General features: G+C 33.9%; 1 protein-coding gene across 2 annotated transcripts; it reads right to left on the reverse strand.

The window, feature by feature from the left end:
- Positions 1-12175: 12175 nt before the first annotated feature.
- On the reverse strand, positions 12176-15380 carry LOC111390137 (growth-regulating factor 1-like). Of its 2 annotated transcripts, none has more exons than XM_023015136.1 (4): positions 14828-15380; positions 14119-14340; positions 13572-13869; positions 12176-13261 (listed from the first exon to the last, which is right to left on the reverse strand). In XM_023015136.1, the coding sequence occupies exons 1-4, from the start codon at positions 15183-15185 to the stop codon at positions 12445-12447; spliced, it is 1695 nt and encodes a 564-aa protein (XP_022870904.1). In that variant the 5' UTR covers positions 15186-15380; the 3' UTR covers positions 12176-12444. The 2 variants fall into 2 exon arrangements, with proteins under 2 accessions (XP_022870904.1, XP_022870903.1); XM_023015135.1 differs by having other exon boundaries at positions 12176-13264.
- Between the last annotated feature and the right edge of the window lie 381 nt (positions 15381-15761).

Raw genomic sequence — 15761 nt, forward strand, 5'->3', positions numbered from 1 at the left:
AAAATACAACGGAAGAATTACTGAATTGGACAAATAATTACATAATCTGCATTCCAAGGTGCTGACTTGATCTGAAAAAGTATCTAATCTAAAAATACCTCATTAATTTCATCTGTAGGATATTCTTCTTGTCATTCCACACGAGATAAATGGTCCGCTGCTATATTTTCACTTTCCTTTTTATCCCTAACTTTCAAGTCAAATTCATGCAGTAGAAGCACCTTATGAGTCTTGGTTCTGCATCTTTCTTACTGAGCAAACATTAAAGCGTTAAATAATCTATGTAAACAATCACCTTCGACCCAATCAAGTAAGGTTTGAATTTATCAAAGGTAAACACCATTACCAAATGCTCTTTTTTTTGTAGTAGCGTAGTTCAACTGAGTTTCAATAAGAGTTTTGCCGTCGTAGTGAATAACATGTAAAACTTTATTTTTGTGCTGCCCCAAAACTACTCCAATTCTATAATCACTTACACCACACATTAATTCAAATGGCAAATTCTATTCAGGTACAGCTAATATAGGGACTATGACCAACTTTTTTTTCAAGGTGTTGAAGGCAACCAAACACTCATAAAAGTTAAAGGGCACGTCCTTTTCCAATAAAGTGCAGAGAGGTAGAGAAGTCCTTGACGAAAGCCTATAGAACCCTAAATGTTCCAAGAAGCTTCTTATCTCTTTCATCAAAGTAGGCAGAGATAGTTTCTCAATTAATTGTATCTTGACCTTATCAACCTCAATACCCTTAGTTGAAACTAAATGCCCCAAAACAATTCCTTCCTAAACCATGAAATGACACTTCTCCCAATTAAGTACAAGATTGGTTTCTTCACATAGCTTTAACACCAATCTCAAATGACCCAATCACTCATAGTATTTTGACCTAAATACTAAAAAATCATCTATGAATACTTCAATGATACTCCACACCATATCTGAAAAGATTGAAATCATACATTTCCAAAAAATAGTTGGAGCATTACACAATCCAAATGTCATTCATCTGCATGCAAGGATACCATAAGGACAAGAAAAGTGGTCTTTTCCTGATCTTCTGGTACCATAGGGATCTGATTATACCCCAAATATCCATCCAAGAAGTAGATGTGAATGTCTAGCGAGTCTATCCAATATTCGATCAATAAAAGGAAAGGAAAAGTGATAGTTCCTAGTGATATTGTTTAGTTTGTGATTGTCAATGCCAAACTCTCCAATCCGTGACTATGTACGAAGGAATCAACCCTCCAACCCATAAGATGCATGACCATGTTTACCTCGCATAATTTATTAGTTGTGCATTTTTCATATTTTATATAAATATTATCCATGCGAGCATGAAATGAGATAGATTGTCGCTAAAAGATTAAAAATAATTGGATTTAGATGCGTCAGACATGATTAGAGTTTAGCAGATCCAATAAGAGGTTGTAAAAGTATGAATTTAAGGACGAAATTCATTTTAAGGAGGGGAATTTGTAACGCTTTAAAATTTATTGTATAGAATTAGTTAGTGATAAGGATTTTGATATAAGCATATTTTGAAAATATTGAAATTTGAGAGATTAAAGTGAAATAGTATTAAACTCAATTTTATTTTGACCAAATAATTAGATTTTGATAAAGCGAGTATAAGTATATCGATATAGGACTTATTGTGTAGGCTGTAATTAATTAGGAGTCTTTGATTCAAGAAAAAGTTGTTATAGATAAAATCATATCAGCTTAAATCCGATTAAAAGAATATAATGTTAAATGAAATTTAACGAAATTTGAAATATAATCTTCCTCCTTTTTAGCCTAGCCACATACGTTGATATTTATGAGTTTGATTAGGATAAATGTTATTTGAAATTTTAATTTTAATGGTAATCTTTTATGATTCGGATAGAGTTTAATTGAAATCTTAATCTGATAAAGTTTAAAATTAATCATGATTCTATTATTTGAACCCAATTCTTAACCAAATTCCTCTATTACACAACTTTACAACTCTGATTGTGTACAAACTCAATTGAGAATTTCATCTTTAAACACTATAAGAATTCTCATTATTTGACCACATAAAATAAAGAGAGCCATGGTAGAGAAAGAAGGAGAGGAAAAAGTATGGAAAAATAATATGAGAATTCTTGCGCACATGATTTTATCTTCTTTTCAACGTTTTCAATAACGAGGTAAGACACTTTTGTGCAAATTGTTTGTTTTTGTATACCTTTATATTCAATTAAAAAAGCATGAATTGCCAATGGACTTTCGGGTTCTTTAAAGAGAGATATGAAATCACATGGGAATTTAAGAGGGCCTAAGATGTGCGTATCGATTGGTCAGTAATATACTCCATAAGAGAAGAGTGATATAAAGTGTTTATTTTGTTGTTATATAATTGTCTATAGAAACTACACATATTTTACTGGATATTTTTAAATATTCACTCTTACAAAATTTTACAAGTTAGTTTGGGATGATTGGAACTGTAGCGAGATGGTCATGAGGACTGCCAAAAGGATTTGAAGAAGTAAAAACATTAAGTTTTATTTCTCCCAGTTATTAGTTAGATTTTATTTGTTCAAAGACACATTTATTGAGTAGTTAACTGATTATATTTAAATTCTTAGAAACTTGAATATCACATTTTAGTTGATATTTATGGTTGAAAATAATTGAATTACTTTTATTTGTGTCGATTATGCATTTAACATGAAGATAATTGAATTTTTGGTAACATTCTAGTGTTTACAAAATTTGAGGTGTTACATTTTGGTATTAGAGCTTAGGTTTTACTTTTCCATATATTCATATAAATTCTAAAGTTTAAATGAATTATGTGAAAAAAAAAAAGGTTTACCGTGAACAGTGACAAAAGAATTTTAAAAAATATGCTGTATTTTAATAATTCTCTAGTTCCTACTTGCTGTTTGAGTTTTCTTGATTGCGTATTCGCAAAATTGAAAGGCTTTGTCAAAAGACCTAAATAGTCTAACAAGAGCTTGTGAGTTAAGCAGCCTCCCTCTTCATCTGGAAGCCTTTTAGTTGCACCTTATTCAAATCAACAAGACAAAAAAAAAAATTTCAAACCATTCCAAATGTAAGAAAATTCTATTTTTAGAACTTAATTTTGAGAAAATTCTATTTTAGGAAATTTCAAATAAAAATAAAGTATTTTCATAAGCATTATGAGTTTAAGGACAATGTAAAATTGTTAAAGTCTTAAACATGTAATCCTTAGCATGTCAGCTCACTAATCAACCATTTTCCAATTGATCCAAGGTATGAAATGAAATGTTATTTTTTTTAGCGTGACTATGAGTAGTCTTGCTTCATGTTATGAGATGTATAAGCATGTTTACCTTGCATAATTTATTAGTTGTACATTTTTCATATGTTATATTAATATTATCCACGCGAGCATGAAATGAGATAGATTGCCGCTAAAAGATTAAGAATAATTGGATTTAGATGTGTCCGACATAATTAGAGTTTTGCAAATGCAAGGAGAGGTTGTACACATATGAATTCGAGGATGAAATTCATTTTAAGAAGGGAAATTTGTAACATTCCAAAATTTTATTGTGTAGAATTATTTAGTGGTAAGGATTTTGATCTAAGCATATTTTGATAATGATGAAATTTGAGGGTTAAACTCAATTTTATTTTGACCAAACAATTAGATTTTAATAGGATGAGTATAAGTATATCGAGGTTGTAATTAATTGGGAGTCTTTCATTCAAGAAAAAGTTGTTTTGGATAAAATCATATCAAGTTAAATCTGATTAAAAGAATATAATGTTAAATGAAATTTAAAGGAATTTGAAATATAATCTAAAACCCATTTTCCTACTTTTTAGCCTAGCCACATGTGTTTGATAATTATGAGTTTGATTAGGATAAATGTTAATTGAAATTTTAATTTGATTTTGATAATAGTAATCCTTTTGTTTAAATGTAGTATTAATATGATAAAATTTAATAGTAATCATAATTTTATTATTTGAAACCAATTCTTATCCAAATTCATGTATTAAACAATTTTTCAATTCTAGTTGTATACAAACTTAATTGAGAATTTCAACTATAAATACTATAAGAATTCCCATTATTTCATCACAAAAAATAAAAAGAGCCATGTTAGATAGACAGAAGGAGAGGAAAAAGTATTAAAAAATAATATGAGAATTTTTACGCACAAGATTTTATCTTATTTCAACATTTTCAATAACGGGGTAAGACAATTTTGTTCAAGTGGTTTGTTTTTTATATACTTGCATATTCAATTAAATATGCATGAATTGTCAGTTAACCTTCGGGTTCTTCAGAGCGAGATCTGAAATCCTAAGGGAATTTGAGATGACCTAAGATATGTACGTCGCTTTGTCACCAATATACTCCATAAGAAAAGAGTGGTATGAAATGTTTATTTTATTATTATATAATTGTCTATGGAAACTACACTACTCACGATCTTACAAAACTTTTACAGGTTAGTTTGGGACGTTTGAAATTGTAGCAAGATGTGCGGACTGTCAAAAGGATTTGAAGATTAAGTTTTATTTCTCCCAGTTATTAGTTAGATTTATTTGTTCAAAGACACATTTATTAAGTATTTAACTGATTATATTTAAATTTTTAGAAACTCGAATTTCACGTTTTAGTTGATATTTATGGTTGAAAATAAAGGAACTACTTTTATTTATGTCTGTTCGGCATTTAATGTGAAAAATAATTGAATTTTTGTTAACACTCTAGTGTTTACAAAATTTAAGGTGTTACACATTAAATTAATACTTGTTCCTAAATCACATAGTGCATTTTTTATGGATTTGTTAACAATATTGCAAGGAACAGTAAAAGTCCTTGGATTTTTTAATTTTGGTGGTAACTTATGTTGAAGTATTATGCTGCATTCCTCGTTCAACATCATCGTTTCAATATCCGCTAACTTCTTTTTGTTTGACAGTATTTCCTTCATAAACTTAGAATATCAGGGCATCTAAGCTAAGGCTTCTACAAGTCGTATGTTGATGTACGACTTTTTGAACACATCCAAAAAATTTCACAAACTATTTATCAAGCTTGTATTTTAGCAGTCATTGCGGGAATGGGACTAGAGGTATATATTTTTTTAGGATTTGTTTTTTTGTTGCTTCATAAGGTTCCTTGAATTCTGCCGGCTAATGCAGCGCCAGATGCCATATGACCTATGTGAGTTTCCAAATTTTTAATTGTAGCCTGCTGGTTTTGAATAATAGCATGTTGATTCTATAAATTAGTCCCACTTTAGTAATGAAGTGAGTCAATAACTGCTCAATCGATGACTTTTTGTTTTGCTGTTGCCATTGTTGTTGTTGGAATCCCAATGGTGTTGCTAAAAAATTCCTCCTTGTACTTGACCTTCATTATTAGCCCACGAGAAATTTGGATGATTGTCCAACCCAAATTATATATGTTGGGTAATGGATTATCCTATTGCCTCTGAAAGTTATGCGCATTACTGAACCTCTCATATTGGATTATATGCATGAAGGCTTGATGACATTTTTCTATAGTATGATCTGCTCCGCAGACTTCAAAAATCAGTTTCGACTATGCTGTGAAATTCAAGTTTCAAGTCTGAATAGAATATGTAGGTCTTAGAGTCTTTAGGTATGTTCAAATTAGAGCATTGTCTGAAGTAATTTTTGAATCTTTTCCATGCTTCCGGATAACTTTCAAGGTCTCTTTGCTTGAAAGTATAGACTTCATTTTTAATATGATGGAGTCGAGAAGGTGGGAAGGATTTCAAATTGAATTTCTGCACAATGTCATTCCATGAAATGTAGCTCTCAGGAATTAATATATTTAGCCATTCTTTTGTGCCTTCTTTTAAATTATGAGGGAATAAGTGCAATCAGAAAGTATCAACAGACATGCCTTCGCAATTGATCACATCAAAAAGGCTAAATATGTTCATGAGAATTTTTAGTTGATTTTTCAAAGAACCTGATGTCATGATGATTCTAAATAAGTTGATAACGTCAGATCTGATGTGGAAGTTGGCATGTCCAAAAGGTGGATATAAGATAGGTGGTTGCGTAGGAGCAGAAATTTGATTTACATAACCCCCTAACTAAAGCTTCTCTATCATTTGCTACTGCCTTGACTGGCCTGATTTTGAGATATATTGGAAGAAGCTCGATCTCATCAGAAGTTTGCATAAACTATGATTTTCATAAAAGAGCAAAATAAGAGACTTAGTTCATTCGATGAATATCCTCAAATAAGTAAAATCTTCAAAATCTAAAAATAACTAATAAACTCAAATTAAATAAATTATTCCTCGACAACGACAACAAAACTTGTTCGATAAAATCCTAGAGGCGTATGAGATCTTTGACCAGCAATATGTGGTGAGTAACATGTCTTGTCCCACAACGAATAAAATTCAATCAAAGTGTATTAGTTTTTAATCAGATTCAAAGTAAATAAACAAAAAGGATTTACAATTTGTAATTATTCTAAATTAGTTAACCAAAGCTTGTAAAATTCGAGTCTGCGTATATGGAATGAGTGTATTAGACTATAAATCCATATATTATTATCTATTTTAATTCTCATTTTTATAGCTAGTTTTATTAATACATGATTGACAATTGATAAATTTATGATAAATAAATTATTTTCAAGAAAAATTAAATTTATTCTAATCACGATCCGAATCTATTCCTAGTTAGAATTCGAATGAATTCAATTTCAGGATTATCTCAAAAATTGCGAACATGTTAAATATTGTTCCTAACATCTATTATACATATGTTAATCAAGTAATGTTCTAAACTTATTTTGAAACTCATAACACTATAACAAGTAACCATATATTCAATTGGTAATCAAGTAATGAAAAAATAAAATTAAGCATGCAAGATTAATCAAGAATTGTAAAATTCAACCAAACTATTTATTTTGAATTAAAAATAAAATAATAAAAATACTTCATCTTCATCCAATACATGCAAAGAATTAGCTTAACGTGTTGACATGTAAATTACACAAAAAGATTTGGAATAGCATCATTGGAAGTCAAAAAATAATGATTGGAAAGTGAAATATCAATTTGTTCTTCGTCAATCTTCAACGGACTTTGAATTCTCAATCCCTTGTTAATTGCCTTTAAATTTCGTGCTAGCCCTGTTCTTTGTGATGAATTATGGTATATGATCTGGTGTCTTTGTTCTGGACATCCCCAATAGGTTAAATTGAAAATACAATTACACTCATGATAGAATTTGAGTCCAAACAAGAAACAAAGTTGTTCATGCCAAAACTGGCCTGTGTTGCGGTGCAGTATAGTGCACCGCAGCCATGTCATATAGTTGATTTAGATTTTGAGGTGTGCCAACTTCTTTGACCGTGCCGTTTTACAAAAATGCAATTGGTCCCTAAAATTCTCGGTGGCATCTTTAAGTCAATTTTTACTCTTTTTCTTTCCTTTGGCTTTTCTATGTATTCAATTGAGTATTCGAACTCTCCAATTGTCATAAAGTGCCCGAATCATCTATTGGCTCTGTGTAATTTGGTCCTCAAACTTTTGACTTCTTCGATTTTAGCTCAGTTTCGCTTCTTTTCTCCAATTCCATCCTTTTGCATTGAGTAGCACTTAGCAAGAGGAATATATAAATAAAACTAAGCGTCGATTCCACAAAATTAACAATAATTGATCTAGTTTAACGACCTAGACATGTTTATAAAATATACTTATCAAAAGCCTAATCCATCTTATCCCTTACGATTTTCTGTCGTATCTACATGATACGAAGCCATAATATTTTCCTTAAAAGAGAATTAAGACCAAGATTCAACTTAAATAAGAAAACTCTATGGAAACAGTAGATCTAGACTTTTAACAGATCTTGTAATCAATCAAAACTTTATCAACAAAGTCAAAGTTTCTAAAATATTTTATCCTCTATACCCAACAATCCAATCTTGGCAGCAATCCAGGGACCGCCTAAAGTTCAAGCTCTGTCTCCCCTCTAAAATTCCATCCACACGTCATAAAGAGAGGTTTATAGAGAGGAGAACCGCTGCCTGAATGTCCGATCCAAGTATGTATATACTCTGGCTGCATCCAATTTACTTGGGTGCTAAATTAGGAGGGAAGGCTGCTACTCCTCAAAATTAGTCAGGCTAAGTTTGTGTTGGGTTTTGATACCCAATAAATCTCGAGCTATAATGTTAACTTGGTAATGTATATTTCATAGGCCTAAATCGATGAATGAAATAAGTACCAACAACCAAGTCTAAATGCTCTACCCTATCCAATTGTATTCTTTCTTGGATGGCTTGAATCTTGACCCTTTTAACTTTTTTATAGGTCCAACTAAAAGCCTAACCTAGTCTACTTATAAGGTAACAACCCTAGCTGTTTTCTAGCGTGATTTGTGCATGAAAGAAGGTGAAAATTTGGCTATCCCATAGTGAAGGATTCAGCCCCTTTGTGTCTCTAAACCAAGAGATTCCTTTGTGGATTTTTTGGTCTCTTCCTTGCCATCATTTTTGGCGTTTTCTCCTTGCCTTTGTGACTATAAATCATCACCATTATCTTATCTTTTGTGGGTGAAATTGAAAAGCAACCGAAGTGAATATATTGTTTGTGGATCAGAGCTGGTTGGATTGGTTGTTTGGTAGAGAAAGGTAACGTTGGACTGAGCCTAGAAAATACCGTTTTGACGATCCTTGAAGTGGGCTTCCATGAAAAATGGTATCAGAGCTTCAAGGTGGTGGTTATGGCTTGTGAAACATACCAAGAAACATTCACAAAATCGATAGAAACAAAACAGAAATCAAATCCAAAAACTATCCAGAAAATTACTCAAAATCAGCCTTTGTTTTTGTGATTTCCAGCCAAAACAGAAGGCTTTTGGTGAAATGGAGACCACTCGTGTGACATGTAGGTAGAGGCGGTCTCGATGGTCAGGCATGTGACCAGCGTCGCTGGGGCATGCGACGAGGGCATGAGGCACATACGCAAAGAGGCTTGGCAACGTGTGGGATAGAATTTAGAAGTGGTCTCTTCAGGCAATTTCTTCCTAACATCATTTCTGACATTTTGGTGATGTTAGTTTTCTGTTTCAGATTGTATAGTGGGATCTGGACAGAGTTGTTCTTCGCACGTTCGGGATTCGATCGTGGTTGGTTGGTTGGTACAATTGCTAGAGACTTTAGAACGAATAGTGGTGGTCCTAAAGTGATAAATTTGCATCTCTTATAATTTACGAACTCAGATTGGTCCGTTATGGTATATTGGCTTATCCCGATTCAAGTTTTAGCATTAGCGCGTCATCGTGTGGGGTGATATTAGGATTGGAGGTTTCCGTGAAGGAGTAACATTACTTGTACTAGAAATTTATAAGTTATTTGACATATTTGAAGTGTTGAAGTTGATTGCAAGGTGGTAATTGGTTTTGTTCTCTAACTGTTATATAGTCACTGTGTACAACTGCATTGCATGAGAATTTGAAGTTTTTGTTTACATGCTTGCATGTTGTATTGATTATCCTATTAGAACACATAGACTTAACTCGTTTGAATATTCCCTTGATCTAAAATGGTAAATCTTACGAAACCTTGAAAATCTAGAACGGTGTATATTGTAGCTTTATGATTACTTTGTGTGGCCTATTTGTGCATTTGGTAGTTCTGTATCTTCAAAATGTCATCACATTTCAAAGCTAGAATTTTCAATAGAAAAGGGATTTTTTCAATTTGACAGCAGAAGATAAAGGCGATTTCGATTCCACAAAAAGTTTCAAAAATCATAAATGGTAAATTTCTTGTAAATTTAACATAGGCACAAAAAGAATAATATGATGAACTTGCACTTTAATTATTTTATACTTATGTGATACTGTTTTGAGAAAAGTTGGAAAACTTGATTCTACAAAAGAATTTTGGCAAAAGTTGGAAGATTTATATTTGTTTAAGTCTATTCCTAACAACTTGTACTTGCTCCAAAAGTTTTCTAGTTTTAAAATGAATCCTTCAAAAGATCTTGATGACATTTGGATGTCTTTAACAAATTAGTTCAAAATATTGTTAATTGTGATGAAAATGTTTCTGAAACGTACAAGGCCATTATTTTGCTTAATTCCATACCTGATTCATATAGAAAAATTAAAAATGTAATTAAGTATGGTATGGACACCTTAACACTCAAGATTGTCATAAACTCCCTTCAGAGTAAGGAGATGGAGATTGAGGCTAAAAATGAAGATAAGAGGAGTGGTGAATTACATATAATGAGGAGTAGGATGAAATTTAAACAAATGAATTTGGGTAGAACTCAAGACAGTAGTTACTCAAGCAGTGACTCGATTGATGAAAGTGGTAAGAAGAAATGCAATGGACAGGACAAGTCTAGTGGTAGACACTGTTACAACTGTGGTAAGTTTAGACACTTTATTAGGGACTGTCCTAAGAATAATGATAAGCAGAAGGCTAAGATGAAAGATGAGGCGAATTTGGCTATAGGGTCGAGTGATGACCCTAGTGAGGTTTGTTGAGAGTAAACCTACTACTGCATGTGTATCTGTGTGTAATCCTTTCTGCATATGTGTGATTCCCTAATTTTGTTACATGTGAGTTACTAGTTAGACATAGATTGAGTGATCAATTTAGTGAGCATGGCGGGCGATGAGAAGAGATATGTGTTCTCAAGGTGGGAGCAACACGGAATGGAATAGAATAAATGTGATGAGATCTTTTTGTAGGGTCATTTATGCATTTGTTGCATGTGTGTTTGAACATATGTTTGATTAACTTGGTGTTAATCTGTGATTTTGTGTAAACGTGTTTCTATAAAGATCTGTGCTTGTTATCCAATATTACATCTTCATTGCATGATTATTTATTCTTGATTGATTACTTTGAATATTTGCTTCTACTTGGATGTTCTTGATCTTAGCCCTAGTGAGTACATGGAGCAGGTATGGTATGTATTTCAGGTTGAAAATACGAGATAAGGTATGTGATCAAATCTTATCATTATCTTGATTATGCAAGCACTAACTGTATTTTTTTAATTGCTTGCAAGTTTATTGGATATCAAGGTGGAGATTTGTAGAGTTTTTGATACATAATAAATCCTAGCTATGATATTAATGTGGAAATGTATATTTCATAGGCCGAGGCCGATAAATGAAATAAATACCAACAATCAAATCCAAAGCTCTATCCAATCCAATTCTATTCTCTCTTGGATGGCTTTAATTTAGGTCGTTTTATTTTCTTATAGGTCCAACTAAAAGCCTAATATAGCCTACTTATAAGATAACAACACTAGTTGTTTTCCAGTGTGATTTGTGTGTGAAATAAGGTACAAATTCGGCTGTCCCATAGTGAAAAATTCGGCCCCTTTGTGTGTCCAAAACCAAGAGATTCCTTTGTGGATTTTTTGGTCTCTTCCTTGCCATCCTTGGTGGCGTTTTCTCCTGGCCTTTGTGGCTACAAATCATCACTATTATCTTTTCCTTTGTGGGTGAGATTGAAAAGTAACCGAGTTGAATATATTGGTTGTGGATCGGAACCAATTGGATTGGTTGTTTGGTAGAAAAAGATAACGTTGGATTAAGCCTGAAAAACATCGTTTTGACGATCCTTAGAGCAAGCTTCTACGACAGTTTGGACACCTGAGTCTGTCAAAAAAAATGAAACAGAAGATTTGTTTCTTGATCAAAATGTGGCAGAATCTTGTATAAATGGTTAAATAGCGTATGAATGCCCATCTGAATCAGTCACAGGTTATTCCTCACGGAATATAGTGTAATTTTTTTCACCGAAACTAGTTTATATTACATTTTCAGGTAAGGTTAATTCTTTCCCCGCAGCAAGTTATTACTGAGGTGATGTGTTAATGTCATTGGCATTTTACGAACTAAACGTCCATCTAGAAACCAAACAAAAGCCGGAGAGAATTAAATCTAACCCAAAGTAATTTAACGATAGAAACTTCAGCTGTCATACTGTCGTGGAATGAATGTTCGAGAGTCTTGATATAACTTTAAAAAATAATAATAATAATAATAAATAAAAATGGCATCTAATAAGAACAGAGTTATGTCAAGTCTTTCAACCGTGGAAAAGGGTTGATGAAGAGAATTAACTGGCACCAATCAGTAAATTTCAGTGGGAACAAAATCAAAAGTATTAATAATATGTTTCCATACTAAGATGTCTGAAATTATAGCACACCAGGATGACAACACAATCGTTGAACAACCTAAAGAACATGTGATTGAAATTTGCAATCGAAAGGTCTTACGTTAAGATTGAAGCATTACACTTTCACAAATTCAGGCAGAGAAAACCAGGAAAACTACAATAACACGAGAGTGAACAAATTAACAAATTTCAAAAGCCAATTAGACTAAAATTTTGTCAGCACATAAAAAGCAACAGGCCATGACATGATTACATTGCAGGGAAGGATGGATTCATTAAACTTGAACCTCCGGGTCCATTGCAAAGGCTAGCCCCATCGAGTGTCTTGCTACTCTCTGCCCTTGGGCTACTCCCTGCACTGCTGTTAGATAGGGAACCATGTGCACCCCTCTGTAAAACCCCAGTGGGAGATGATGCCAAACAGGGGCTTCTATCCCAGCCCTCCATCCGGCTCAGAGCCATGGTGTTCTTACGATCATTTTTGCTGTTATTTGTGCTATGTAAAACTTCTCCAAGAGGTCCACCCTCGGAATGTTCCCAGGAAATGGGAATCCAGTTGGTTTGTCTTTGTCTCTGTTCACTTGAGATGATGCCTACTCCCAATCCCATTTGAGTTGCCTCAAGCTCTGGGGATAATCTCAGTCGAGAGGCTGTAAGCTTTTCGTTCACAGGAGATGAGGTAGAAGACACGAAGTCTGATGTGACCACGGGGATGGAAATTGAAAGCTGAGTCCTGTCCGACTGTATATCAACATCAGGCCATGAAACGGCTGAGCATTCTGATGGGTTTTTGGGCCATTCATCCATGAACTGGCGAAGTGGATGCTGTGATTTGCTTTTGTGATCATTGAGATTGCTGTTCACAAATGAAGAACTTCTATCTAAAGGATTGAGCAAAGAATCAGAGCATACTAATCCGAACTTGGAGCAAGAAGATTCCACGTATGCATTCTGTTTTTTGGGAACAGAATATCGGTTGTCTTTCAAACTTGTGTTTGAGGATAACATGGAAAGACCTGTTGTACGTTGATATCCCTCGTCCACATTTTCCTTTTCGAGAGAACTCCTGCTAAAAGGATAACAATTCAAATCTTATTAGGCCAAAGGAAAGAAAACAGGTTTGAATTAACATTTGTATAACGTGAAAAATGGAAAAACTTCAAGAACTGCTAGTTCCCTAAGAATTTCCAAGTTTCGTCTTACGTTGTAATACCCCACTTGATGCTGACTTTGTCTGCTCAAACAGAATAATAACATTTAAAAAGGACTTGAATTTAGAAGATCAAATTAATAATTTGACACCAAAGCCTAAACTATTTGATTGAAGGTTAGAAATTTGAATTTAAATATGGATCTGTAGGGCACCCATAATATACCTGTTAAGTGTAAGATTGTTAGATGCTCCAGCTCCAGGCACCACAGCTGCTGCTGAGATGGAGGAAGTAATGGGCATTAGCTTGGTGGTAGTCGTGTTGGTTCCGGTAACAGAATGGCCGGATTGGCCTTCCACAGGCTTTCTTGAACGGTGACGGCCTCTGTTCATATGCCGCTCACAATATTTCTGGTCGACAACTGCATCTCTTGAGCACCTCCATTTCTTCCCATCAGTCCTTCGACACCTTCCTGGTTCAGGATCAGTGTTGGAAAATCCCAGATGGAAAGAACCCCAACCCACTGCTCAACATACATCCATAGAAACCAGGTCACTAATCAAAATAAACAGAACATACATGGAATCTGGCCCTATTATAAAGACGAGAACAAAAGTAACAAATTCGTCTCCGTAAAACCTTCAACTAGTACAATTTCTTTTACATAATAAATACTTGGCTTCATTGAAAACAAGATCCACTTTTGCAAACATGAGAGCAATCTCTACTGAAAAAAGTAAATATACCACGTTAAAGTAGTAAAGAAACTCACAAGCATTGGGTCTTAGGCCAGAAAAGCTGGAGAAACAAGTAGACTCAAGGGCTTTTCGGATGGGATTTAGAAGATAAGAAGGAATAGGCACATTTGCAATGATATACTTGTAGATTAAAGCCTGATGTTCTAGCTCCATCCATTGTGATGGAGTAAATGGCCCTCTAACCCCTGATAGCAACCCATGCATGCTAGCAGCATTTATGCCTCCAGACCCATAGCCTGCATCAGAAAGATGAAAATATTCAAGTAAATATCACCATCTCAACGCTTCTTGAAAAAAAAAAAAAGAACTGTTTAGTAGTCAGTGAGGTTATCGAATCTTTTCTTGCTCTCCTAACCACCAAAAAGGTAAAGCTTTTTTATCTTCTTTTTGTTCTTTAACTGCCTCCCAATAGCTGCAAATCTACTAAACCATTTGAATTCAAGATTATCATGGTTACATAGAGAGAGGTAAAAACAGCCTTATTTCTCTTTTTATTTTGGATGAGGCTTAAAAAAGGACCAACACTGCTTTCAAGTGACATGACTATCCCAACAGAAGAACAAATCAAAACCCACATCATCAATCCCATTACCAGTCCATCTCCATATAAGTGCTCAAACAACTTATACATCCCCCAAATCAGAAAGCTATCTGCATAAACATCGTTTTTTTATACCATATAAGAAGAAACTCTCTGACAACAATTAAAATACTTGTGCTAACCTGTATTTCTATTAAAGGAACTTGACGTTTGTTGACAGTACGGCAATGTCAAAGTTTGAGAGTTGGGAGAAGAGAAACTGAGCATCTGTTGGCCTTCAGAGAGATTACTGCTATTGGATCTCAGCAAAGGGATTCTCTCCTGAAGCAGCATTGCCTCACTAGAAGCTGTCTTGGCCAGTTTAAACTCCCTATATTCATCTTCACTTGTGGTGCCTGCACGCCTTTCTTGCTTGAAAAATCCGGATCCGTAACATTTGTGCTCTGCCTCAGCAGCATTTTCTGAGGCAAAGACACTATTAGTTGTCGTTGCAGCGGTTAAGCAAACCAAACCATCCAAGCCCAAAACCCCAGAATCCATAGAGTGAAGGAGAAGTCAAGCCTACAAATTTTCACTACACAAGGATGCAGAGACCTTGTCTGTTGGAAGGAGGATCATTTTAAGACTGTCATTAAAAGCGCATTTGAAAAAAGGAAGCCGCATTGGTTTTTGTTGAGTGAGTTTGATTTTTGTCAAAGGAAGGTATTGCTGGAGAGATGATAGGGAGACGGTGGATACTACTGTGACGCTGTCTGCGAGGTCACTGATAATACACTTCTATATGTATCATTGGACAATGTAATTTGTACCATTGGACAATGTTATTTGTAACAATAATTCTTACTTGTACAAAATTCCCTTAGAAAGTTGGCTCAAAAGATGTGTTAGTAAAATTCAGGATATTGATTTCAAATGATTGAAAAACCTGTTTTCAAAATGATTGGTATGAATGTTATTTTGTCAACTTCTTTTGTAAATCATATTTGTAAGTATAGCGCAACTCTATTTGTACACAATGTCATCATGCAATAAAATATTTGTGAACCATGAATGGGTGTAGTTCATGGAGGTGTACACATAAAATTATTGATATTTTATAGCCAAGAACCACCTAGT

Source organism: Olea europaea, unplaced genomic scaffold (genome assembly GCF_002742605.1).
Source record: "Olea europaea var. sylvestris unplaced genomic scaffold, O_europaea_v1 scaffold65, whole genome shotgun sequence".
NCBI lineage: Eukaryota > Viridiplantae > Streptophyta > Magnoliopsida > Lamiales > Oleaceae > Olea > Olea europaea.